At 46.5% G+C, this 27,870-nt stretch overlaps 1 protein-coding gene across 5 annotated transcripts in view; it reads right to left on the bottom strand.

Annotated features, from left to right (window-relative positions):
- LRRCC1 (leucine rich repeat and coiled-coil centrosomal protein 1) overlaps nucleotides 1–27,870 on the bottom strand; it is a 111,236-nt gene that overhangs the window by 37,164 nt on the left and 46,202 nt on the right. For all 5 annotated transcript variants that reach the window (XM_077270750.1, XM_077270749.1, XM_077270752.1 and 2 more), the window contains 2 exons: nucleotides 26,192–26,396; nucleotides 7,797–7,936 (listed from right to left, as the gene is read on the bottom strand). In XM_077270750.1, the coding sequence (XP_077126865.1) occupies nucleotides 7,797–7,936; nucleotides 26,192–26,396 (345 nt within the window). The remainder of the gene's footprint in view (nucleotides 1–7,796; nucleotides 7,937–26,191; nucleotides 26,397–27,870) is intronic.

Here is a 27,870-nt window from a genome sequence, read left to right as displayed (position 1 = left end):
TACTTTTTTTTCACACAAATTTTCTTTTAGCCTCAATTTTTTCATTTTCACATGGGCAACAGAATAAAATGGATCCTAAAATTTGTTGGGCAATTTCTCCTGAGTACGACAATACCTCATATGTGGGGGTAAACTACTGTTTGGGCACATGGTAAGGCTCGGAAGGGAAGGAGCGCCATTTGACTTTTTGAATGAAAAATTATCTCCATCGTTAGCGGACACCATGTCAGGTTTGGAGAGCCCCTGTGTGCCTAAACATTGGAGCTCCCCCACAAGTGACCCCATTTTGGAAACTAGACCCCCCAAGGAACTTATCTAGATGCATAGTGAGCACTTTAAACCCTCAGGTGCTTCACAAATTGATCCGTAAAAATGAAAAAGTACTTTTTTTTCACACAAAATTTGTTTTTGCCTCAATTTTTTCATTTTCACATGGGCAACAGGATAAAATGGATCCTAAAATGTGTTGGGCAATTTCTCCTGAGTACGCCGATACCTCATATGTGGGGGTAAACCACTGTTTGGGTGCACGGCAAGGCTTGGAAGGGAAGGCGCGCCATTTGACTTTTTCAATGGAAAATTAGCTCCAAACGTTAGTGGACACCATGTTGCGTTCGGAGAGCCCCTGTGTGCCTAAACATTGGAGCTCCCCTACAAGTGACCCCATTTTGGAAACTAGACCCCCCAAGGAACTTATCTAGATGCATAGTGAGCACTTATAACCCCCAGGTGCTTCACAGAAGTTTATAACGCAGAGCCATGAAAATAAAAAAATATTTTTCTTTCCTCAAAAATGATTTTTAGCCCGGAGTTTTTTATTTTCCCAAGGATAATAGGAAAAATTGGACCCCAAATATTGTTTTCCAGTTTGTCCTGAGTACGATGATACCTCATATGTGGGGGTAAACCACTGTTTGGGCGCACGGCAGGGCTCGGAAGGGAAGGCACGCCATTTGGCTTTTTGAATGGAAAATTAGCTTCAATCATTAGCGGACACCATGTCGCGTTTGGAGAGCCCCTGTGTGCCTAAACATTGGAGCTCCCGCACAAGTGACCCCATTTTGGAAACTAGACCTCCCAAGGAACTAATCTAGATGTGTGGTGAGCACTTTGAACCCTCAAGTGCTTCACAGAAGTTTATAACGCCGAGCCATGAAAATAAAAAATTATTTTTCTTTCCTCAAAAATGATTTTTTAACCCACAATTTTTTATTTTCCCAAGGGTAACAGGAGAAATTGGACCCCAAAAGTTGTTGTGCAGTTTCTCCTGAGTACGCTGATACCCCATATGTGGGGGTAAACCACTGTTTTGGCACACGTCGGGGAGCGGAAGGGAAGTAGTGACGTTTTGAAATGCAGACTTTAATGGAATGCTCTGCGGGCGTCACGTTGTGTTTGCAGAGCCCCTGATGTGCCTAAACAGTAGGAACTCCCCACAATTGACCCCACTTTGAAAACTAGACCCCCAAGGGAACTTATCTAGATGTGTGGTGAGCACTTTGAACCCCCAAGTGCTTCACAGAAGTTTATAACACAGAGCCGTGAAAATAAAAAATGTGTTTTCTTTCCTCAAAAATATTTTTTTAGCCCAGAATTTTTTAATTTTCCCAAGGGTAACAGGAAAAATTTGACCCCTAAAGTTGTTGTCCAGTTTCTCCTGAGTACGCTGATACCCCATATGTGGGGGTAAACCACTGTTTGGGCACATGGCGGGGCTCGGAAGGGAAGTAGTGACGATTTGGAATGCAGACTTTGATGGAATGGTCTGCGGGAATCATGTTACGTTTGCAGAGCCCCTGATGTGCCTAAACAGTAGAAACCCCCCACAAGTGACCCCATTTTGGAAACTAGACCCCCCAAGGAACTTATCTAGATGTGTGGTGAGCACGTTCAACCCCCAAGTGCTTCACAGAAGTTTACAACGCAGAGCCGTGAAAATAAAAAATAATTTTTCTTTCCTCAAAAAAGATGTTTTAGCAAGCAATTGTTTATTTTCACAAGGGTAACAGGAGAAATTGGACCCCAATATTTGTTGCCCAGTTTGTTGTGAGTACGCTGATACCTCATATGTGGGGGTAAACCACTGTTTGGGCGCACGTCAGGGCTCGGAAGGGAAGTAGTGACATTTGAAATGCAGACTTTGATGGAATGGTCTGCGGGCGTCACGTTGCATTTGCAGAGCCCCTGATGTGCCTAAACAGTAGAAAAAACCCACAAGTGACCCCATTTTGGAAACTAGACCCCAAAAGGATCTTATCTAGATGTGTGGTGAGCACTTTCAACCCCCAAGTGTTTCACATAAGTTTATAACGTAGAGCCGTGAAAATAAAAAATAATTGTTCTTTCCTCAAAATTATGTTTTAGCAAGTAATTTTTTATTTTTGCAAGGGTAACAGGAGAAATTGGACCCCAATAGTTGTTGCCCAGTTTGTCCTGAGTACGCTGGTATCCCATATGTGGGGGTAAACCACTGTTTGGGCGCACGTCGGGGCTTGGAAGGGAGGGCACACCATTTGACTTTTTGAACGCAAGATTGGCTGGAATCAATGGTGGCGCCATGTTGCGTTTGGAGACCCCTGATGTGCCTAAACAGTGGAAACCCCTCAATTCTAACTTCAACACTAACCCCAACACACCCCTAACCCTAATCCCAACTGTAGCCATAACCCTAATCACAACCCTAACCCCAACACACCCCTAACCACAACCCTAACCCCAACACACCCGTAACCCTAAATCCAACCCTAATCCTAACCCTAATTCCAACCCTACCCACAACTGTAACCCCAACACAACCCTAACCCTATCCTTAACCCTAACCACAAGCCTAATCTTAACCCTATTTCCAACCCTAGCCCTAATTCCGACCCTAAGGGTACCGTCTCACATAACGATTTACCAACGATCACGACCAGCGATACGACCTGGCTGTGATCGTTGGAAAGTCATTGTGTGGTCGCTGGGGAGCTGTCACACAGACCGCTCTCCAGCGACCAACGATGCCAAGGTCCCGGGTAACCAGGGTAAACATCGGGTTACTAAGCGCAGGGCCGCGCTTAGTAACCCGATGTTTACCGTGGTTACCAGCGTAAAAGTAAAAAAAAAAAAAACGTACATACTCACATTTCGGTGTCCTTCAGGTCCCTTGCCGTCTGCTTCCCGCTCTGACTGAGTGCCGCCGTACAGTGAGAGCAGAACGCAGCGGTGACGTCACTGCTGTGCTGTGCTCTCACTTTCCGGCCGGCAGACAGTCAGAGCGGGAAGCAGACGGCAAGGGACCTGAAGGACACCGAAATGTGAGTATGTACGTTTTTTTTTTTTTACTTTTACGCTGGTAACCACGGTAAACATCGGGTTACTAAGCGCGGCCCTGCGCTTAGTAACCCGATGTTTACCCTGGTTACAAGTGAACACATCGCTGGATCGCTGTCACACACAACGATCCAGCGATGACAGCGGGAGATCCAGCGACGAAAGAAAGTTCCAAACGATCTGCTACGACGTACGATTCTCAGCAGGGTCCCTGATCGCTGCTGCGTGTCAGACACAGCGATATCATATGGATATCGCTGGAACGTCACGGATCGTACCGTCGTAGCGACAAAAGTGCCACTGTGAGACGGTACCCTAACTCTAATTCCAACCCTAACCCTAAGGCTATGTGCCCACTTTGCGGATTCGTGTGAGATTTTTCCGCACCATTTTTGAAAAATCCGCAGGTAAAAGGCACTGCGTTTTACCTACGGATTTACAGCGGATTTCCAGTGTTTTTTTGTGCGGATTTCACCTGCGGATTCCTATTGAGGAACAGGTGTAAAACGCTGCGGAATCCGCACAAAATTGACATGCTGCGGAAAATACAACACAGCGTTTCCGCACGGTATTTTCCGCACCATGGGCACAGCGGATTTGGTTTTCCATAGGTGTACATGGTACTGTAAACCTGATGGAAAACTGCTACGAATTCGCAGCGGCCAATCCGCTGCGGATCCGCGGCCGATCCGCTGCGGATCCGCGGCCGATCCGCTGCGGATCCGCGGCCGATCCGCTGCGGATCCGCGGCAATCCGCTGCGGATTCGCAGCCAAATCTGCACTGTGTGCATATGCCCTAACCCTACCCCTAACCCTACCCCTACCCCTAATTCTAACCCTAATTCTAACCCTAGTTCTAACCCTAACCCTAGCAGAAAAAAAAAAAAATATATTTTATTTATTTTTATTATTCTCCCTATGGGGGTGATAAAGGGGGGGGGGGGTCATTTACTTTTTTTTATTTTGATCACTGCGATAGGCTATATCGCAGTGATCAAAATAGATCTGGAACGAATCTGCCAGCAGGCAGACTCTGCGGGCGCAGTGCGCGTGCGCCCGCCATCTTGGACAATGGCGGCGCCCATGGAGAAGCCGGACGGACACCGGGAGGCCAGGTAAGTATGTAGGGGGGGGTGATCGGATCACGGGGGGGGGACCGGAGCACAGGGAGGGGGCACCGGAGCACGGGGGGAGCGGGCAGGAGGACGGAGGAGCCGGCAGGCGGACGGAGGGGACCGGACCCCGTAACGGAGCACCGGGGGGGCGATCGGTGGGGTGGGGTGGGGGCAGGTTAGGTTTTCCAGCCATGGCCGATGATATTGCAGCATCGGCCATGGCTGGATTGTAATATTTCACCGTTTTTTTGGGTGAAATATTACAAATCGCTCTGATTGGCAGTTTCACTTTCAACAGCCAATCAGAGCGATCGTAGCCACGAGGGGGTGAAGCCACCCCCCCTGGGCTGAAGCACCACTCCCCCTGTCTCTGCAGATCGGGTGAAATTGGAGTTAACCCTTTCACCCGATCTGCAGGAGCGCGATCCCTCCATGACGCATACGCTGCGTCATAGGTCGTTTTGGCACCGACTTTCATGACGCAGCGTATGCGTCAAAGGTCGCTAAGGGGTTAAAAACCAGGTCGTACTGGTCATGTGCCTTTAAGACCAGGGCATACTGGCCAAGTGCATAAGACCAGGGCCTACTGGTCATGTGCCTTTAAGACCAGGGCATACTGGTCACGTGCCTTTAAGACCAGGACATACTGGTCATGTGCCTTTAAGACCAGGTAATACTGGACATGTGCCCTTAAGACCAAGAAGTACTGGTCATGCGTCTTTAAGACCAGGGGATACTGGTTACGTGCCTTTAAGACCAGGAATACTGGTCATGCGCCTTTAAGACCAGGGCATACTGGCCATGTGCGTAAGACCAGAGTATGCTGGCCATGCGCCTTTAAGACCAGGGAAAACTGGTCACGTGCCTTTAAGACCAGGAATACTGGTCATGCGCCTTTAAGACCAGGGCATACTGGTCACGTGCCTTTAAGACCAGGAATACTGGTCATGCGCCTTTAAGACCAGGGCATACTGGCCATGTGCGTAAGACCAGGGTATGCTGGCCATGCGCCTTTAAGACCAGGGAAAACTGGTCACGTGCCTTTAAGACCAGACAATACTAGACATGCGCCTTTAAGACCAGACAATACTGGACATGCTCCTTTAAGACCAGACAATACTGGACATGTGCCCTTAAGAACAGACAATATTGGACCTGCGCCTTTACGACCAGCCAATACTGGACATGCGCCTTTAAGAACAGAGAATACTGGACATGCGCCTTTAAGAACAGAGAATACGGGACATGCGACTTTAAGACCAGCCAAAACAGGACATGCGCCTTTAAGAACAGACAATACTGGACATGCGCCTTTAAGAACAGACAATACGGGACATGCGCCTTTAAGACCAGACAATACTGGACATGCGCCTTTAAGACCAGACAATACTGGACATGCACCTTTAAGAACAGAGAATACTGGACATGCGCCTTTAAGAACAGAGAATACTGGTCATGCGCCTTTAAGACCAGACAATACTGGACCTGCGCCTTTAAGAACAGACAATACTGGACATGCGCCTTTAAAACCAGACAATACTACATGTGCCTTTAAGAAGGGAGAATACTTGCGCGTTTAATGCCTTGATGTAGAGTGGTTGTGCCCCCTTAATGCTAAAAATCGTTGCCTCAGTGTGAGCCGGCCGGGTGGACCAAGATGGCCACTGTGAGCTGCAGAGTAGATAAAATCTCGCAGAGAGCGAGAAGCGCCAACTCGGGGGGCGGAGCGACGGACACGATGCTGAATAGGCCCAAGCCGGGGCCTAAATTTCTGTAGCAGGCGGGCGACACCAGCGGGGCGTTTCAGGAGACTTCCGGGATGCGGCCTACACATCGGCCGAAGCCAGGGGCTAAATTTTTGCAGCCGGCCAGAGCGTTACCTCAGAGAGGTGGGCCACAGGAAAGTGACTAAGGTTGCCTGCGCCTTTATGGATATCCCTCTGAAGATGGATCCACTCACCATCGGTGCGCGTCCCGGCATGGAGCCGCCGCGGATGTGGGTTTCAGCGCTGTTCTGTGCAGCGTGGACGGTGCAGGGATAAACCTCAATCCATCATCCGTTTGTTAGGGAGGAGGAGAGGAACCGTCCGCCTCCTTGTACCATCCGCTCTTAATAGTGGTGGTGCAGTGGGGGCTGCTCGGACGCCACACTGGATTGTGCCTCTGAACAGCCGAGGGTAAAACCTGGTGGTCAGGGCTGAATGTCCGGCAATAGGCCTGGCTGCAGAAGAGGATACTGAAGGTGACACTCCAGTGCTCGTCTGATAAGGGAGGGGGGACATCGGTGCCATGAAAGGGGCCCGTCGCCCCTAGAATCAGCTCAGGCAGTGGCATCCCACGTCGCAGGAGAGGATACGGAGAGGTGAAACTCCCGTGCTCGCCTGTTGTTGGTTCGGGGGAGATCGGAACATGAAAGAATCCGTCGCCCCCTTCGTCCGGTAAAAGGTAAAAGTAAAAAGATTCTTCGGGTCTGAATAGCAGACCAGTCCGTGTGCCTCCTACGGACACTAAGCAAGAACTGGTTAGCTGGGAGCCAGCAGAGGGGTGTATACTGCAGGGGAGGAGCTAACTTTCTTTGTAATACTTAGTGTCAGCCTCCTGGTGGCAGCAGCATACACCCATGGTCTGTGTCCCCCAATGAGGCGAAGGAGAAAATATGAGTTTTACTTTTTGTATTGAAGAGCTGAAATAAATTAACTTTTTGATGATATTCTAATTTTGTGAGAAGCACCTGTATCTGTATACATGTATATATGTGTGCTGACAGTCACAGGTACCTGTATACATGTCTGCTGCTGACAGTCACAGGTACCTGTATACATGTGTGCTGCTGACAGTCACAGGTACCTGTATACATGTCTGCTGCTGACATCACAGGTACCTGTATACATGTCTGCTGCTGACATCACAGGTACCTGTATACATGTGTGCTGCTGACAGTCACAGGTACCTGTATACATGTCTGCTGCTGACATCACAGGTACCTGTATACATGTCTGCTGCTGACATCACAGGTACCTGTATACATGTGTGCTGCTGACAGTCACAGGTACCTGTATACATGTCTGCTGCTGACAGTCACAGGTACCTGTATACATGTGTGCTGCTGACCGTCACAGGTACCTGTATACATGTGTGCTGCTGACAGTCACAGGTACCTGTATACATGTGTGCTGCTGACAGTCACAGGTACCTGTATACATGTGTGCTGCTGACAGTCACAGGTACCTGTATACATGTGTGCTGCTGACAGTCACAGGTACCTGTATACATGTGTGCTGCTGACAGTCACAGGTACCTGTATACATGTGTGCTGCTGACCGTCACAGGTACCTGTATACATGTGTGCTGCTGACAGTCACAGGTACCTGTGTGCTTGCTCCCTGGAAGTAAGCAATTCTTGGAGCTGCTGGACTTTTTCTTTGTGCTGACGAACAGATGAGCGAAGCAGCTCGTTTTCTCTCTGGAAGGCAGACACTTTACGTTCAGCTTCCTGCACGCGCTTCATCTGTAAGGAAGTGTATAAGTGTCATTTATATAATTAAAAAAACAAACAAAAAACAATACCATACAAAGCATTCTCATTGTATGCTGTGATTACAAGAAGATAAAGGAGATCAAGAATAAATTATTGCTTAAAAGGGAAGTTAACATAAGAAAATGTGACCTAGTATTTAAATCACGTTTGTGTGTAAAAATATTTTTTTGGCAACATTTTTTTTTTTCATCATCACAATCTGTATTAAAAGTATTAAAAATCTTGCAATTTTCACATTGGTCACTTGGGCTTTTTTAGACTAATTTCTTGTTTGAGGAAATTCACACGTACCTTAAAGGAGTTCTCAAAGAAATGTAATAAAATAAATAAAATACATTTAAAAATTACTAAATACTTTTATTTTTTAGCAAAAACATAAGCTTTATATAGTTCACTGTCAGGATTTTAAATATAGGAAAGATATATATCTTGGTACCGTGTTCGCCAGTAGATAGAAAAATATTTAGAATTGAGAGTCCTCAGTGGTTGATACCTTTTAATGGCTAACTGAAAAGATGGTAACAAATTGCAAGCTTTCGAGACTACTTAGGTCCCTTCATCAGGTATAGACTAAAACAAATTCTGAAGAATCACATATTTATGCACAATACAGCCCAGAAATAATGTCATAGATAAGACAGGTGACGTGAAGCAGAATTACCATTATGTGAGAGTGATAAACAGTTGTGTCCATAAATAATGGAACAGTTCATAGATGAGGAAGTCTTAATGTTTTATGGTCCTCTGAATGGGTCTGGTACTGTGTTATGAAGCCTCCACATGGTCTGAGGAGCAAATTCCTTAATTGATGTAAAAAGACATAAATCCATGGGACACATTCATTCCTGCACTGAGTGTGTCAAAGGTCATCATCAGTTTATACTCCCAAACTCTTCTGTCTCTCTGAGACTTGAAATAACCCTTTAATACAAGTAATCTCTTGTCCATGGTGCTATGATCAGGGAGACTAAAATGTATTGCCACAGGTACAGCAATTCTTTTTCTCTTATAGCGTGGCGATGAGAGTTCATCCTTGTTCTCAGTTTTTGCCCCGTCTCCCCCACATACAGACCCCCAGTTGGACATTTAGTACAAATAATTAGGTACACCACATTAGATGTGATGCAGCTGAAAGAACCTGGTATCTTGTAGTCCTGATGTGAATTGGGGATCTTTACCTTGTCCGTGGTCATTATGAGTGGACAGGTTTTACATTTTTTCTGGTTGCAAGGAAAAGTTCCTGCAGCTGTTGGAGAAGACAAGGAGCTTCGGACAATGTTGCTTCTTAAATTTGGGGGCTGCCTAAAACACAGTAGTGGGGGGTCTGGAAAAATGGATTGTAAGCGGGCATCTTTTTGTAGTAAAGGCTGTAATTTCCGTGCAGCTCCCCTTAGCACCTCCAGATTTGGACTGTAGGTGACTACTAGAGACACCCGATTATTTTCTTCTTTAGCTTTGTAATGTAGCAGGTGATTCCTTGATATTCTAGTTGCTCTTGTAATTTGGTTTTGAATTGTTCTTGGATGGTAGCCCTGATTCAGAAAGGTCTTTCTGAGGCGACCAAGGGTGTTCATCCCTATCCATGGGGTTGGAACATATACGATTGTATCTGATGGCTTGGCTGTAGACAATAGTGTTTTTTATATGTTTTTTTTATGGAAACTGTCCCATTTAAGGTATGTTGGGCGGTCGATTGGCTTCTGATACAGGGATGTCTCTATTTAATTGTTCTGCAGCTTAATGATGGTGTCCAAAAAGTTAACTTCAGTGCTGGAGTAGTTGAGTGTTAAGTTAATGGTGGGATGAAATTGATTAAACTGTTCATGGATCATCTTTAGCTGTGGCTCAGACATCCAGATGATTAAAATATCATTAATATAGCGGTAGTAGGCCAGAGGCCTGATGGGATATGAGGACAAAGTCACTTTCAAGCTTGGCCATGAAAAGATTTGCATACTGTGGGGCCATTTTACTTCCCATTGCTCTGCCAGTCTCCTGTTGATATATCTTGTTGTCAAATTCAAAGTAGTTGCGGGTGAGGATGAATTTTATAAGTTTCACCACAGAAACAGCATCAGTCCCAGTGTTTTCCATTAACAATTTGCAGGCATTTAGTCCATCCTGGTGTGGGATATTAGAGTACAAAGATTCCATATCCATGGTAGCCAGGATGGTTCCTTCTGGTAGAGGACCTATTGCTGATAGTGTATTCAATAGGTCAGTTGTGTCCTGAATGAAGCTGGGTGTATCCTTTACCAGGGGTTTAAGAATACCCTCTACCCATCCAGATACCTGCTCAGTAATGGTGCCCATGCATGAAATAATTGGTCTTCCTGGATTTCCAGATTTGTGGATTTTGGGAAGCATATAGAATGTCCCTATTCTTGGACTTTCTGGTATCTGGTCATCGGCTCTTGTGAATCCGTCAGGCAGACAAGATACCAACTTGATTAGTTCCTTGTAATAGTCCTGTGTAGGATCCGACTCCAATTTTTTGTAGTAGCGTGTGTCCATAAGTTTTCTGTTTGCTTCCTTCATATAGTCTGATGTGTTCATCATGACTATTGCACCTCCCTTGTCAGCAGGTTTAATGATGATTTCTTTGTTGGCTTTCAGAGACTGTATGGCCTTTCTCTCCTGGGCACTGATGTTGAATGCTTGTCTCCTTGTTAGTATCAATGATGGTGGATTTTAGCAAATGTCTGAAGGAGTCTATATAGTTATCCAAATGAGGGTTGTGCCCAGGTGGAGGTGTCCAGTCTGACCTCTTCTTGGGTGTTAGGATCCCTTTTCCTTTAGTTGGGAGTGTTTTCTGAATCTTCTGTATCATTTTTACATCAATTAAGGAATTTGCTACTCAGACCGTGTGGGGGCATCATAACACAGTACCAGACCCATTCAGAGGACCATAAAATATTAAGACTTCCTTATCTATGAACTGTTCCAATATTTATGGACACAACTGTTTATCACTCTCACATAATGGTAATTCCGCTTTACGTCACCTGTCTTATCTATGGCATTATTTCTGGGCTGTATTGTGCATAAATATGTGATTCTTCAGAATTTCTTTTAGTCTTTGCCTGATGAAGGGACCTAAGTAGTCTCGAAAGCTTGCAATTTGTTACCATCTTTTCAGTTAGCCATTAAAAGGTATCAATCACTGAGGACTCTCAATTCTAAAGGATTTTAAATGTCAGCTGCTATCTACAGCAGTGTCACAGCTGACACACAGTAAGATGTGTTGCATAAAGATATCTGCTAAAAACGGCAGCCGGGTGAGAGCAGCATCCTGTCCGGTATCATGGATATGTGTGCCTCTGTTCACTGAACCTGACAGGAACTGCTATAATAAACAATACAAAATCTCTTCGGCCGTCCAAGCATTTCTGCTCCGTACGTCTGTCAGAATCCTCCCAGTATTGAGAGTTTCCAGAGTAAAAGTGCATGTATTGTCTATTCCAACAGCTCCATGCCACCCTGCCTTCCAATAATCCTGTCTGGCTGACTGGGGTCACTGCTCCAAGTGCTCCTATCACCATTGGAATCACTGTCGCCTTCACCTTCCATATCTTCTCCAATTCTCCTTTGAGGCCCTGGTATTTCTCCAACTTCTCAAATTCCTTCTTTCCAATGTTGCTGTCACTTTGTACTGCCATCTATTATGATTGCTGTCTTCTGATTCTTGTCTACTATCACAATGTCTGGTTGGTTAGCCAACACCTGCTTATCTGTCTGGATCTTGAAGTCCCACAGGATTTCTCCTTCGCCACATTGGGGGACACAGGACCATGGGTGTTATGCTGCTGTCACTAGGAGGCTGACACTAAGTTGAGACAAAATAATAATAATAATAATCTTTATTTTTATATAGCGCTAACATATTCCGCAGCGCTTTACAGTTTGCACACATTATCATCGCTGTCCCCGATGGGGCTCACAATCTAAATTCCCTATCAGTATGTCTTTGGAATGTGAGAGGAAACCGGAGTACCCGGAGGAAACCCACGCAAACACGGAGAGAACATACAAACTCTTTGCAGATGTTGTCCTGGGTGGGATTAGAACCCAGGACTCCAGCGCTGCAAGGCTGCAGTGCTAACCACTGCGCCACCGTGCTGCCCGATAAAAAGAGTTAGCTCCTCCCCTGCAGTATACACCCTCATGCTGGCTTCCAGAGACCCAGTTCAAGCTTAGTGTCCATAGGAGGCACACTGGATTTAAACCTTCTTTTCTGGACGAAGGGGCGACGGAACCTTTCAAGGCTCCGATCTCCCCGAAACAACAACAGGCGAGCACGGGAGTTTTACCTCTCCATATCCTCTCCTGCGATGTGGGATGCCACTACCTGAGCTGACCTTTTTGGGCGACGGACCCCTTCAAGGGCACCGATCTCCCCCCTGTTTTACAGACGAGCACTGGTGTGTCACCTCCAGTATCCTCTTCTGCAGCCAGGCCTTATTGCCGGACATCTGCCCTGCCCACCAGGTCTCACCCTCGGCTGTTCAGAGGCACTCTTCCACTGTGGCGTCCGTGCAGCCCCCACTGCATCACCACTGAAAACAGGCGGATGATGGAAGTAGGAGTACGGTTCCTCTCCACCCCCCTTTTTATGGGGATGGTGGATGGAGGCTCCCCCATCCCTGCACCGTCCTATTTACCCAGGGCACCTTCATTCTGGGGTAAGTGCACCAGGGGTCGTTTTTTCCGGCGGTCACCATGTATTTAGAGGGCTCCATAGCGGCAGGTTTCCCCCCAGAGCGCAGCGATTCTTTTCCCCGCGGTCCGCGGGTGCGCGCCGGCCGAAGCCAGAAATTTAGCCCCCGGCTTCTGCCTAGTGTAGGCCGCACTCCGGTAGGCTCCGCCTACCTCACGCATCATTTCTGCTGCTCCGCCCACGCTTCTGGCACTTCTCGCTCCCTGCGAGACTACCCACAGACTCTCGGCAGCCATCTTCCTTCTGCAGCATGCAGCGCCAGCCGGCTTCCTTTTCTCCACGGAGGTTTTTCCCACTCAGCGCCACCTATCCAATTGCGGGGCACAGGACCTGGTAAGGAGACGGCACTAAGTGCTTCCCTGCAGCGTTACCCCTCAGCTTCCACTAGCAGCCTCTTTTCATCACATTGGGGTACAACATGTCGCAGTCAAGTGTTAAAAAGACCACTAAGGTACATACCACCTTTTTCTCTGTGTGTACCACCTGCCAGGCTCCTCTCCCCCGGCCTCAAAGCTCCCCGCTCTGCGCAACTTGTGATGCCCAATGTGCCCAGGAGCCCTCCACCGCTACCGACCCCAGTGTATCTAGCCCCCCTGAGTGGGCCGTGTCACTGTCACAATCCATGGCTTCACTAGCCAAAGCGATTGAATCCCTTCATGACCCCTCTGGGGAGCGGGGCGATCATTTTCCTGGGTTAAGAGACCCCTCTATAACAGGGGAATCATCGGCCAGCAGATGCCGCTCTCACCTGAAGGAGGTTCGGACATCCAAAAAACGGATCCGCACTACCATTCCTGAGCATTCACCACGCCATTCAGTCTCGGGTAGCTCCACTTCTCGCTCACCCTCTCCAGGGGCTCGAAGCGATCACGACTCTGAGTATTACTCGAGTAGATGAACAGCGCTCCAGCCAGGTGTAGTTATCAAAAGTGAAAAATTTATTTAAGCCATGGTACAGCAACGTTTCGACCAAAAACGTGGTCTTTTTCATGCTTGAAAAAGACCACGTTTTTGGTCGAAACGTTGCTGTACCATGGCTTAAATAAATTTTTCACTTTTGATAACTACACCTGGTTGGAGCGCTGTTCATCTACTCGAGTTTGTCTGGATATCCGGGATGGTTCCCTGGACATAGAACGGGCGCCCCATGAAGTGAGTGCTGTCAGTCCCTCTTCTTTTTATTTCCTTTGGACTCTGAGTATGAGTCTGAGGCGTCCCTGGACCCGGATTCTCCGGAGTTCCGATCAACTGTTGACTCCCTCATTGAGGCTGTCAATCATGCGTTAAAGGTTAATGATGACCCTAATTCAGCTCCGGATCACGCAGTTTCCTTAACGAGAACCAAGCGATCCCATAAGGTGTTCGCCTCCCATCCAGATTTCCTAGAGATAGTTCGGCGGCAGAGGGAGCGACCGGATAAATAGTCCATGAGCCGGGCCAGATATCGGTACCACCCGGAGTGACTAATTTTCTTTGGTATTTTTAGGTAGATGCATGTCTGTAGTTTATTTTTTGATATGATAGCCCTTACATATACGTAGCTTATTAACCCCTTCAGCCCTAGGCCTATTTGTACCCAAGTGCCTAAGCCAATCTGACCTGTGCCACTTCATGGGCTAATAACTTTGGAACGCTTTCACCTATCCAAGCCATTCTGAGATTGTTTTCTCGTGACATATTGTACTTCACGTCAGTGCTAAATGGGAGTCAATATATTTTACCTTTCTATATAAAAAAATGCTAAATATTCGGAAATTTTGGAAAAATCGGCAATTTTTTAACTTTGAAATTCTCTGCTTTTTACAAAAATACTGATACCCCCCATAATAGTTATTAATTTACACTCCCCACATGTTTACTTCATATTGGCATCATTTTGAAAATGAAACCTTATTGTTTTACGACGTAATAGGGCTTATAGTTTTATGCGCAATTTTTCACATTTACAGCAAAACCCACTTTTCAAAGGACCAAGTCACTTCTGAAGTCACTTTAAGGGGCTTACATAACAGAAACCACCCATAAATTACCCCATTTTGCAAACTACACCCCTCAAGCTGTTCAAAACTCATTTTTAAAAACTGTTAACCCTTTAGGTGTTCCACAGGAATTTTAGCAGAATGAAGGCGAAATTTCAAAATTTCATTTTTTTTCCAGATATTACATTGTAATCCAATTTTACCTGCAACCTAGCAAGGGTTAACGGCAAACCCAAACTTGGTTACCCTAATTCTGCAGTTTATAGAAAAACTTCCTTCCATGGCTAGAAGAAAACCATGCAAGGGACCTTCACCATCTGGATGAAACACTGAAGAACATCACAAACTTTCGCATCAGTGTGTCGCAGGGATCCTTCGAAAAGCTCTTGGATAATGAATCTTGCACACTTACCCTGAAGCTCTTTCAAGTTTATCTTGAGACCCTCAGAAATGAACAACTCTCAGCATTCTGGATGTCATACTTGGACATGGTCGAGACCATGCTGGCCCTGGTTCGAGCTTCAAGAGAAGGCAACTGGATGCTTCACCTAGGAGCAATCCGACAGATGATACCATGGTGTTTTGCCTATGACAAGGTCAACTATGCCCGATACCTAACCTATTACTATGCCACAATGTCTCGGCTGCCCATAGAACACCCAGAGGTCCATGAATACTTCATGCAAGGTGGCTTTTCGGTCCAGATCGGTAGCAAGAATCCTTTTGGACGAATTCCTGTGGACCAGACCATTGAAGAGACAATCAACAAAGACACCCAGACACCAGGGGGCACAAAAGGCTTCAGCCTCAAAGTTGGAGCTGTTTCCAGGTTCTACCTGACATCAGAGTACCGCAGTATGTACTTGAGGCAGCTGAGGGCCCTGGTAGGCCAACAATATACTGACTTCAGCCATTCAGACCTACAGGTGTCTAGGATTAGAAGAGATGAAGCCGATGTCCAATCTTTCGTTCAACTGCTGGAGACAGGTTGGGTGAACCCCTTCAACAAAGAGCATAATGGTGAACTTATCAGTTTGTCAACAGCGACTGTAGCACCACCAGATGTAGCCAAAGACCTTCAAGGGGCATACAGTATAGGAGAGGATGCATATCAAACATTCAAGGATGAGCGTTTGGGTACCGATAAGCCAACTACATTGTTTCATGACAAGATGACGAAGAACAAACTTAAAACGTTCTCTAACATCCAAATGAAGACACGCAGACAAGGTCTTGGCAAGGAGGTAATTTTGAAGGCTGACAGAAACCTATTTGGCCAGATGATACTTGTAGCTGAGAACAGAAAGCTACAAATGAGTGATGTCTTGACTCATCCCCTGGGTCCATTGCCATGGGCACTTGCCAATGGTGATGGGTCTATCCGCAAGACCAACAAGGCTGCCCTCGCAAGGGAGTTGGAGAGGAATGCTCGTCCTGCAGAAGTGATCCCCGAGCCCTCTGCAACCATCATTGATGGGATGAGCCTGGTTCAGAAACTGAAGGGAAACAATGCAACATTTGGCCAGCTAGCAGGCACAGCAATGAGTCGCGCTATCCATGAGGGTGCTAAGAGCAAGCGCATTGATATTGTCTTTGACGTCTACAAGGAGACATCCATCAAAGATACAGAAAGAGTCAACAGATATGAAGGCACAGGGATCCATTTCAAGAACATTCAACATGGGCACAACATCCAGCAGTGGAAAAAGCTTCTAAGTAGTTCCTCCAACAAGGCAAGTCTCATAAAGTTTCTGGTAGAAGAATGGAAGGCGAAACACCACAGGGAGAAGCTTGAGGAGAAGGAGCTGTATGTCACATGTGAGCAGCTCTGCTTTAAGATCACCAAAGAACAGTGGGAAGAGGCTGCTGACCTTAAGTCAAATCAAGAAGAAGCAGACACACGCCTCCTTCTCCATGCTCTTCATGCAGCAGAATCTGGTTACAAGTCGGTCATCATCACTTCGGAGGATACTGATGTCATGGTCCTGTGTCTGGGCATGTGCCACAAAATCCCATCCCACCTGTTCCAGAAATGCGGTACACAGAACCGGACAAGATTCCTGGATATCACCACTCTGAGCCGAACATTGGGAGGCAGCGTATGTGATTCATTGATTGGTATGCATGCATTTACAGGCTGTGACACCGTCAGTGCATTCGCTGGCCGTGGGAAGATGACGACACTCAAGCAGTTGAAGATGAACAAGACATACCAGGATGCCTTTCAGGAAGTTGGTCGTTCATGGGAAGTGTCTACCGAACTTTTTGAGAAGTTACAGGAAATCACCTGCCACATGTACCTGCCAACTACCCAAACAACTGAGGTAAACAGGCTCCGTTATCAGCTGTTCTGTGCCAGACGTGGAGTGGTAGAGTCAAGTCAACTCCCTCCTTGCCAGGACTGCCTTTTCATGCATGCACTGCGTGCAAACTACCAGGCTGCGATCTGGAGGAGAAGTCTGCAGAGCCAGCCATGGGTTGCAAACCCAACAGACTGCGGTTGGATGATAGATAACGACGGAAAGCTTGTTGTCAAGTGGATGCAAGGGGCACCAGCACCAGAAGCTATTATACAGCTACTGTCCTGCAAGTGTGTGCGGTCATGTGAACTTCCTCAGTGTACTTGCCTCAGCAATGGCCTGAAGTGCACAGACATGTGCAGATTACAGACATGCCAGAACAAGGGTACTGAAGACGAGCCAGTAGAACAACAGTCAGATTCAGAGTCCGATGTTGAAGATATTATGGAGTAACATATATATATATATATATATATATATATATATATATATATATATATATATATATATATATATATATATATATATATATATATATATATATATATATATGCACATGACATGTTCAGTGTGTATTTACATAACTTGGATTAAATTTTGTTACAAATACTACATCTAGTCACTCCGGGTGGTACCGATATCGTCATATTTGGTTCTTGGCTCATGCTAAAATTCCTGTGGAACACCTAAAGGGTTAACAGTTTTTAAAAATGAGTTTTGAACAGCTTGAGGGGTGTAGTTTGCAAAATGGGGTAATTTATGGGTGGTTTCTGTTATGTAAGCCCCTTAAAGTGACTTCAGAAGTGACTTGGTCCTTTGAAAAGTGGGTTTTGCTGTAAATGTGAAAAATTGCGCATAAAACTATAAGCCCTATTACGTCGTAAAACAATAAGGTTTCATTTTCAAAATGATGCCAATATGAAGTAAACATGTGGGGAGTGTAAATTAATAACTATTATGGGGGGTATCAGTATTTTTGTAAAAAGCAGAGAATTTCAAAGTTAAAAAATTGCCGATTTTTCCAAAATTTCCGAATATTTAGCATTTTTTTATATAGAAAGGTAAAATATATTGACTCCCATTTAGCACTGACGTGAAGTACAATATGTCACGAGAAAACAATCTCAGAATGGCTTGGATAGGTGAAAGCGTTCCAAAGTTATTAGCCCATGAAGTGGCACAGGTCAGATTGGCTTAGGCACTTGGGTACAAATAGGCCTAGGGCTGAAGGGGTTAATAAGCTACGTATATGTAAGGGCTATCATATCAAAAAATAAACTACAGACATGCATCTACCTAAAAATACCAAAGAGAATTAGTCACTCCGCTTGGTACCGATATCGTCAAATTTGGTTCTTGGCTCATGGACTAAAAAGCTTTACGGGTAAAAAGGCCCTGGAATCAAAGTATCCCTTTTCCGCAGATGTGGTCAAAGATTGGACGGAACCACCGCTGGTAGATCCTCTGGTATCGCGTTTGGCTACCAAAACGCTATTATCAGTACCTGACAGGGCTTCAATCAAAAATCCCACAGAACGCCAGTTAGATTCTCTGGCGCGCTCAGTGTATGAAGCTTCAGGTTCCTCCCTATCTCCCTCCTTCGCTGCGGCATGGGTCGCCAAAGCAATGGTTTTCTGGGCAGATGCCCTTGCAAAATCCATTCAGGACCAGGCTCTTCCATCTGAGGCGGCGGACCTCGCCAAACAAATTGCTATGGCTGCAGATTATGTGGTGTACGCGTCATTAGACGCAGCAGACTATGCGGCAACCGCGGCTTCAAACGCCATGACCATCAGGAGAGCTATTTGGCTTAGAGAGTGGCGTGCGGATTCCTCTTCAAAAAAGTCTCCGATTTCCCTTCCCTTTCAGAGAGGACGCCTGTTTGGAGAAAAATTAGACCAACTTATTTCCGATGCTACAGGGGCGGAAAAGCAAGTTCCTCTCTCAACACAGGCCAAAAGCTGCTTTTCAGCACCAACGGCATTTTCGTTTTCGCCCCTTTCGCAGTAGCCCTTTCTGGTCCAACTCCACAGCATCGTCCAGATCAGAACGATCTACATGCACAGACAGACTCTCGGCCTTCTTACAGACCGAATCAGTGCTGGCGAGGAAAACCTAGACAACCCAGAACCAGAGGTTCTAGGCCTTCCAGATTTCCTTCACAATGACTCGGGGAGAATTCCAGTCGATGCCACCGAGGTAGGCGGACGCCTGCTTCTTTTTCTACACGTCTGGCTTTCCGTCATCCACGATGAATGGGTCAGACACCTGGTGTCTTCTGGTTACAAAATAGAATTCTCCGCCTCCCCTCCAGCACGTTTTTCCCTCTCGTCTCCAAAGTTCGGGAGCTCAGTCTCGCGCTCTTCACTGTGCCATCGAATCCCTCCGTCAAAACGGGGTCATCTCCGGAACGTGAGAGATTCAGAGGTTAATACTCAAACCTCTTCGTCGTGCCAAAAAAGGACGGGACGGTGCGCCCCATTTTGTACCTGAAGCTCCTAAACAAGTACGTAAAAGTACGGCACTTCAGGATGGAATCCCTCCGGTCGGTCATCTCCTCTATGGAGAGAGGCGAGTTCCTAGCATCAATAGACATCAAAGATGTCTTCATATCCCAATCTTTCCGCCACATCAAAGGTTCCTCCGCTTCGCCATCCTAGAGGACCATTTTCAATTCACGGCCTTACCCTTCGGTCTTGACACGGCGCCCAGGGTATTCACAAAGGTCATGGCGGCTGTCATGGTCATTCTACACTCCCGGGGAGTGGTCGTGTTGCCATACTTAGACGACCTTCTGATCAAAGGTCCGTCTTATCACGCCTGCGAAGCAAGCGTCCGCATTACGTTGGACTCCCTTTCGCGCCTGGGCTGGTTAATCAACTTGGACAAGTCCTCCCCTGTTCCAGCTCGACGGATCTCTTTCCTAGGCATGATCCTGGACACGTCCAAGGGGCTGGTTTTACTTCCTCGGTCCAAGGCCCAAGCGCTTCAGCAGGGAGCCCGGACGCTCTGTCGCCCTTGTCCACAGTCCATTCGGTTTGCCATGAAGATCCTGGGGAAGATGGTGGCCGCAATGGAAGCGTTCCCCTTCGCTCAACTGCACCTCCGTCCCCTCCAATAGGCCCTGCTAGACAATTGGGACAGGAGTCCCTTAACCCTCGACCGGCCATGTCCTCTGCCCCCGCGGATCAGGCAAGCGCTCAAATGGTGGACTTTGGAATCATCTCTCAACCAGGGGAGGTCTCTTCTCCCGATCCATTGGCTGGTGGTGACTACCGACGCCAGTCTCCTCGGTAGGGGAGCGGTGTTTCGCCACCACACTGCCCAGGGGCGTTGGACGATTCGGGAGTTGAAACTTCCCATAAACATTCTGGAGATCCGAGCTATCAGATTTGCCCTGAGACGCTTTCACTTCCTGCTCGCGGGTCACCCAATCCGAATTCAGTCGGACAACGTCACAGCGGTGGCGTACATAAACCATCAGGGGGGTACCCGCAGCAGGGTGGCAATGCAGGAAGTCTCCCACATTCTCCGCTGGGCCGAGACCAACCACTCCAACATTTCTGCAGTGCACATTCCAGGCGTCGAGAACTGGGCGGCGGACTTTCTCAGCCGTCAGGGTCTTGCCTCGGGAGAGTGGGAACTCCATCCACAGGTTTTTCAACAAATCTGCCTTCGCTGGGGAACTCGGGACGTGGATCTGATGGCGTCCAGACTGAACGCCAAGGTCCCCAACTTCATAGCACGTTCTCGGGATCCCCGGGCCGTCGGGGTGGATGCACTGATATCCCCATGGCACCGGTTCCAATTCCCGTACGTGTTCCCTCCACTTCCTCTGTTGCCGAAAGTGATCCGAAAAATCAAGATGGAGGGGGTTCCGGTGATCCTTATCGCCCCGGATTGGCCACGTCGCGCATGGTATGCGGAACTCGTTCATCTCGTATCAGACGACATCCCCTGGCGGTTACCAGACCGCCCAAATCTGCTGCGCCAAGGACCGATCTACCACCAGAGCTCAGGGACCCTACGTTTAACGGCTTGGCTGTTGAAACCTGGATTCTAACTCAAGCAGGTTTCTCCCAGCAGGTCATCGCCACCATGATCAGCGCTCGCAAGACGTCTTCCGCTCACATTTATCACCGCACCTGGAAAGCCTTCTTCTCATGGTGCAGGCTCCGTTGTCGCCCTCCTCTTGTTTTCTCCATTCCCTCCATTCTGGAATTTCTGCAGTCTGGCTTGGATTCCGGCCTGGCGCTCAGTTCCCTCAAGGGTCAGATCTCAGCGTTATCGGTGTTGTTCCAGCGTAAGATTGCTGCTAACTTGCAAGTCAGGACCTTTATTCAAGGAGTCTCCCACGTGGTACCCCCCTACAGAATGCCATTAGAGACCTGGGATCTCAATTTGGTCCTGAGCGTCCTTCAGGAATCTCCGTTTGAACCTCTGCAGGATGTCCCGCTGACCATCCTCTCCTGGAAGGTCGCCTTCCTTGTGGCAGTAACATCTATCAGGCGCGTCTCGGAGTTGGCTGCACTATCCTGCCGGGCGCCTTTCCTTTCCTTCCACCAGGACAAAGTAGTCCTACGCCCATCTCCGGCTTTTCTCCCTAAGGTGGTTTCATGTTGTGAATTCTGTTGTGGGTTCTGCTCTTGGGCTCCCTCCGGTGGTTATAAGTGGTAGTGCTGCTGTTTGTCCTTCACAGCAGTCATCAGGTGCGTCCACTTCGGACGGGGCTATTTAGTCTGGCTTCACCCTTTAGTGAGTGCCAGTTGTTCATTGTTTCTGGAGGATTCACATCCCTTCCTGGTCGCTCCTGCTTGCAGTTCATTTCTACAAGATAAGTTCTGCTTGTTTTTCTGCCCACATGTTGTGGGCCTCATTGTTCAGTGCATTGCATGTTTTTTCTTGTCCAGCTTTATCTGTGTAAGGATTTATGCAGCCAAGCTGGAATCTCTGGAGAGGCAGATTTACCCTCCATGTCCTTGGATGTGGAGCTTTTTTTTGTATTATCTGTGGTGGACATTTCATAGTATTTTAATACTGACCGCATAGTTCTCTGTCCTATCTTTTCTATCTAGCTAGATTGGCCTCCTTTGCTAAATTCTGTTTTCAGCCTGTGTATGTTTTTTCCTCTCCTCTCACAGTCAATATTTGTGGGGGGCTGCCTATCCTTTGGGAATTTTCTCTGAGGAGAGATAGTTTTCCCTTTTCTATCTATAGGGTTAATTAGTCCTCCGGCTGTGTCGAGGTGTCTAGGATCAGTAGGTACATCCCACGGCTACTTCTAGTTGTGGTGTTAAGTCCAGGGTCTGCGGTCAGTACAGTTACCACATTCTCCAGAGTACGTCTCATGCCGCTCCTGGGCCATCAGTTCATAACAGTTTCATCCTTCCACGTTAATGAAGATATTATTCTTCCTTCCTTCTGCCCACAGCCGAGACATAGGGTCGAAAAGGCCCTTCACAACTTGGACGTGGTACGGGCCCTCAGGAGGTACGTTTCTAGGACTGCTCCCTTCCGCAAATCGGACTCCCTCTTTGTCCTCCCAGAGGGTCACAGAAAGGGTTCAGCCGCGTCTAAGGCCACAATAGCCAGATGTATCCGATTGGCTATCCAAGAATCTTATCGGGTCAGGGGCAGACCTATCACGGCGGGGGTTAGAGCACACTCTACTCGGTCGGTGGGCGCTTCCTGGGCCATTCGGCACCGGCGGAGCAGGTTTGCAAGGCCGCAACATGGTCTAGCCTTCATACTTTCACAAAGCACTACAATGTTCACAATCAATCTTCCGCGGATGCGGCCCTTGGCAGACGTATTCTGCAGGCGGCCGTTGTGCACTTATAGTCAGATGGTACACAGAGTTATTTGGTTGTATTGTTCCCCACCCAGGGACTGCTTTGGGACGTCCCATGGTCCTGTGTCCCCCAATGTGGCGAAGGAGAAATAGGGATTTTTGTGTACTCACCGTAAAATCCTTTTCTCCGAGCCACTCATTGGGGGACACAGCACCCACCCTGTTAGCCTTATGGCTCGTTACCTTTTTGGTTCTTGACTTTCTCTGACATGTTATACTCTAATGTTATGTAATATATTGTTATTAATCTCCTACTGCTTTTGCACTGAACTGGGTCTCTGGAAGCCAGCATGAGGGTGTATACTGCAGGGGAGGAGCTAACTCTTTTTGTCTCAACTTAGTGTCAGACTCCTAGTGACGGCAGCATAACACCCATGGTCCTGTGTCCCCCAATGAGTGGCTCGGAGAAAAGGATTTTATGGTGAGTACACAAAAATCCCTATTTTAGCCCTTTCATTCTCCACCACTTTTTCTGGGTTCTCCCCCTGGACGTAGCCCATATGCTGTGCAGATGTTCCTGTATACAATTTCCGCTACTCGGTTGTGGCGTTCGGTATACGCCAGTGTTTCCCAAACTCCAGTCCTCACGGACCCCACGGGTCATGTTTTCAGGATTTTCAGCCTATAATGATTACTTTTGCCATGCTTCAATAGCCTCCATGGGAGGCTAGAAGCTGGCATAGCCTGATCGGCTCTGCTACATGGGAGCGATGCTCAGATCGCTCCTATTTAGCTGAATTACAGCATTGCCATGAGCGCCGTCCACAGGTGGCGCTCACAGTAATCTGGCAACAACCATAGAGGTCTTCAGGAGAGCTCTGGTTGTCATGCCGACGCATCGCAGACCCACGATCACGTGACGGGGGTCAACGATGCGCGCATTTCCGACCCGATGGCCGGAAGCGCTTGTTAAATGCCGCTATCAGAGTTTGACAGTGGCATTTAACTAGTTAATAGTGCCTATTGCAGGCACATGTCAGCTGTTCGAAACAGCTGACGTGTCCTGGCTTTGATGCGGGCTCTCTGCCGGAGCCCGCATCAAAGAGGGGGTTCTGCCATCGGACGCACTATTCCTTCCGATGGCAGAAAGGGGTTAATCATCTTTATTCGTTCAATGAAAGTTATGTTTTATTATAATCTTTAGTTAGGGTTTAGTTGCTTATCCTACGCTGGTTATTGAACGGCAATTGTTATGCATCTTTAACTTTAGGCCTTTTAGAGATCATTTCATCTTCAACTTACTTAACTGTTCACAATACCAGTAATTTTGACCAGGGGTGCCCAAACCTTTACATGCCACTGTGCATTAGACCCGCCTCTACTGCTTATCTAACCTCCCCACCTCACCTCTCCCCATGACCACCATCTACTCACTTTCTCATCCCTGTCCTCCTTTCCTGCCCTCCATATTCGGAAACTAGCACACCCCAGCAGAAACCTCGCACACCCAGACATTTACATGCTCTCTGACTCTATTCTACCGCTGTCCTCCATATCGTTACTACACGAGACAGACAGTGCCACCATTTTCAACAACACCACACTGGCATCAGCTATTTACTCGGTCGCTCCTCTCCTGCATCGCGGAATGTGATAAATCAATAGATAAGCCTGGCACAATAACCTCTCTAAAAAGCTTTGGCAAGTGTCCAAAGTTGCAGAGCGGCATTGGAAGAAAACACACTTACGTTCAAATCAGCAACTTTCACATTCAATCCGGCCCCTCACCTCTGCCAAACAGATGTATTTCACAGTCATTGCATCTTCTTTATCCCACAACCCCAAACAGTTATTCAACACTTATCTCCCTCCACTGCCCGATCCTACCTTCTCTGCTCTACAGAAGACTTTGCTGCACATTAAAAAAAAATAAGGCTGACCAAACAAGGCAATTCTTTACTAGTCATCCAAAACAACCCCTATGTATAAAAGATCAATTCCCCTGCCCTGTAACCTTCCTCCCGACTATCACTGAAGAAGAGCTCACTCACCTTCTCTCTTCTTCAAATCACACCTCACCACTTGTGCGATTGACCCCATCCCATCTCACCTCCTCCCCAACCTCACCACCACGCTTATACCGGCCTTAACCCATCTTTTCAACCTATCGCTAATCTCCGGTAACTTTGCTTCTAGTTTCAAATTTGCAAAGTTCGAACGTATGCTAAACAAGCCATTCTTCAACCTGACCTCTACATCCAGCTATTGCCCCATATCAGAGCTCCCGTTGCCTCCAAACTCCTCGAACAGCATGTCCATGGTGAACTTTCCTCCCTTCTCTCATCCAACTCACTCTTTGACTACCTACAATCCAGATTCCATCCCCACCATTCCACCGAAACTGCCCTGACAAAAAATTACTAATGACTAACTTACAGCTAAAGCTCACAGACAATTCTCTACTCCTTCTTCTAGACCTGTCCTCTTCCTTCAGCACAGTCTACCACTCCCTCGGACTACAAATCCTCTTACCTTGGTGTTAAGGACTTTGTAATCTGGCTCTCTTCATACCTCTCCAGCTGCACATTTGGAGTCTTCCACGCTTACACTACCTCCTTGTCCTATTCTCTCTCTGTTGGGAGTCCCTCAAGGCTCTGTTCTGGCACCTGTACTCTTCTCAAGTTATACCATTGGCCTGGGACAACTAATACAGTTGCAGGTCTTACAGTATCACTTATATGCTGATGATACTCAGATCTTCTCTCTGGCCCAGATGTCACCTCCCTGCTGTTCAAAATCCATGAGTGTTTATCAGCCATTTCCTCCTTCTCATTGCACTTCCAAAAGCTCAATGCAGATAAAGAGAACTCTTCATCTTTCCTCCTTCTCACCTAACTCCCCTACCTGATCTATCACAATAAATAATATCATGCTCTCCCCTGTACTGCAGGTCCGATGCCTGAGAGCAACACTTAAGTCTGCCTTGTCCTTCAAACCGCATATCCAAGCTATTTCCACCTCCAACTCAAAAATATTTCCATAATCCATCCTTTCCTCAACCATGAATTTAATAAAATGTTAACGCCATGCCCTCATCTCTCAGCTTCACTACTGCAATATCTTCCTCTGTGGCCTTCCCGCAAACTCTAGCACCTCTTCAGTCTGACCTTCATTCTGCTGCACAATTAATCCACCTCTCTCCACGCTCCAAATTCACCAGCGTATCCAGTTCAAACTATTGACATTGACCTAAAAAGCCATCCATAGTCTCCTCCATATATCTCCAAACTAATCTCACGTTACCCGGGGGTGTAATAAAAAACAAACAAAAACAAAACAATAATTACCTCCTGGACCAGCACCTCTTTTCCACTCTCAAAGTTGCCCACCCATGCAAATAATGCCTCTAACAGTGTGACATGGCCAGGTATTGCTCACCTCCAGTGCTTCTTGCTGCATTCTTTGCGTCTCTAGTTTGGACATTCCATCTTCCATCTTTTTGAGGCTTCTTTGGTAGTCGTCTTCTCTAATAGCAAATTGTTTAATTTCATTTGCCAGCCTTTCATTTTCCTCTTTTAATTGGTGAATGAGTGCTTGAAGTGTAGTTTTTGAATTTTTTTCCTTCAAAAGCAATTCTTTAATCCTTAAAAAAAAAAAGGACCATGAGAATAAAAAAAGTAACTTTACAACACTAGCAAAATCTTTAGGGAAAATGAAAAGTTTGATCACATTGTCCAATAGTTGTAGAGTGTTCTTTTGAGGACGGAGTTCAGAAAAAAAGAAGAAAAAAAAGCGCTATTTTTTCTTCGGCTACATGAGACCATTTTATACCGTTGTTCGTCTTAAACTAAAAAATCCTTTGAACTCCAAAGACACCTTTCACCTGGTAAATTATTTTTAGCTATGTTACTGGTTACCTTTAGGGTATGTGCTCACGTTGAGTATTTGATTGTAGAAATTTCTGAAACGTTTCTGCATCTCTAAGAATTTGTTGGCAGCAAAAACGCAATGGAAAAAAATGCACATTTTTTATGCTTTTTTTTTTTTTTTTTTTACAGCAATGAATATTTTTTGGAGTTAAATAAAGATATTTGAAAAAAAGAACCAAAAAAAGTTTTGGGGTGCTATTTCTTTGTTCAACCCCTTATTTTTCATGCTTATTTGCCCTGTCCCAGGCTAAAATTACCAGCCCTCAGCTGCTCCAGAAAGGTTAGAGGGGGGCAATACAAGGTATTAAGAAATGGGGTATGCAAACTTTTGATCAGGGTCATTTGGATGTTTTGGGCTGTCATTATGATTTAAAAAGAGAAAACACAGTAGTTTGACAATAAATGGCTTCACCCAACCACTAACCATGAGTGGAGAAAAAGTTTTGGTGTTATCATTCATATTCTCTGAAAAAAGGCCAAGAAAGTAAAAATTCTGCCGGGGTATGTAAACTTTTGAGCCCAACTGTGTACAATTTTTATGTCCACAAAAATCCATAATAGACTACCTAAAAATGCGCAAGTTGAAGGTTTTACATTGGCCCTCACAGTCCCCTGATCTGAAAATCACTGAAAATCTGTGGCTAGACCTCAAACTAGCAGTGCATGCAAAACGACCCAGAAATCTCATAGAACTGGAAGAATTTTCCAAGGAAGAATGGGTGAAAATCCCTCAAACAAGAATTGAAAGACTCTTGTCGGGCTACAAGAAGTGTTTACAAGCTGTGATACTTGCAAAAACGGGATGCTACTAGGTACTATCCATGCAGGGTGCCAAACTTTTGCATCGGCCATTTTACTTTCTGAAATTTTTCAAACGTAAAATATGAAAACATATTTTTCGCCTAAAATACAAAGGAAATGTGTCATCTTTACCTTTAGGCCATTTAGAGATAATTTCATCTTCAACTTGTTTAACTGTTCACAATAACAGTAATTTTAACTAGGGGTGCCCAAACTTTTACATGCTACTGTATATACACACACCCATACATATAGGGAAGAAACAACATCACTGAATTGTTATATCTGTAGCTCCTAATACAGGACCATCTTAGAGATTGGTTAGAAAGAACAGTTTCCACAAGAAACAGGCTTCATAACCAGAGCTAGACTACACTGTGTGCAGAA

This window comes from Ranitomeya variabilis, chromosome 6, assembly GCF_051348905.1.
Source record: "Ranitomeya variabilis isolate aRanVar5 chromosome 6, aRanVar5.hap1, whole genome shotgun sequence".
Taxonomy (NCBI): domain Eukaryota; kingdom Metazoa; phylum Chordata; class Amphibia; order Anura; family Dendrobatidae; genus Ranitomeya; species Ranitomeya variabilis.
The sequence above is the reverse complement of the archived record's forward strand: the minus strand, read 5'-3'. Positions and strand labels throughout refer to the sequence as shown.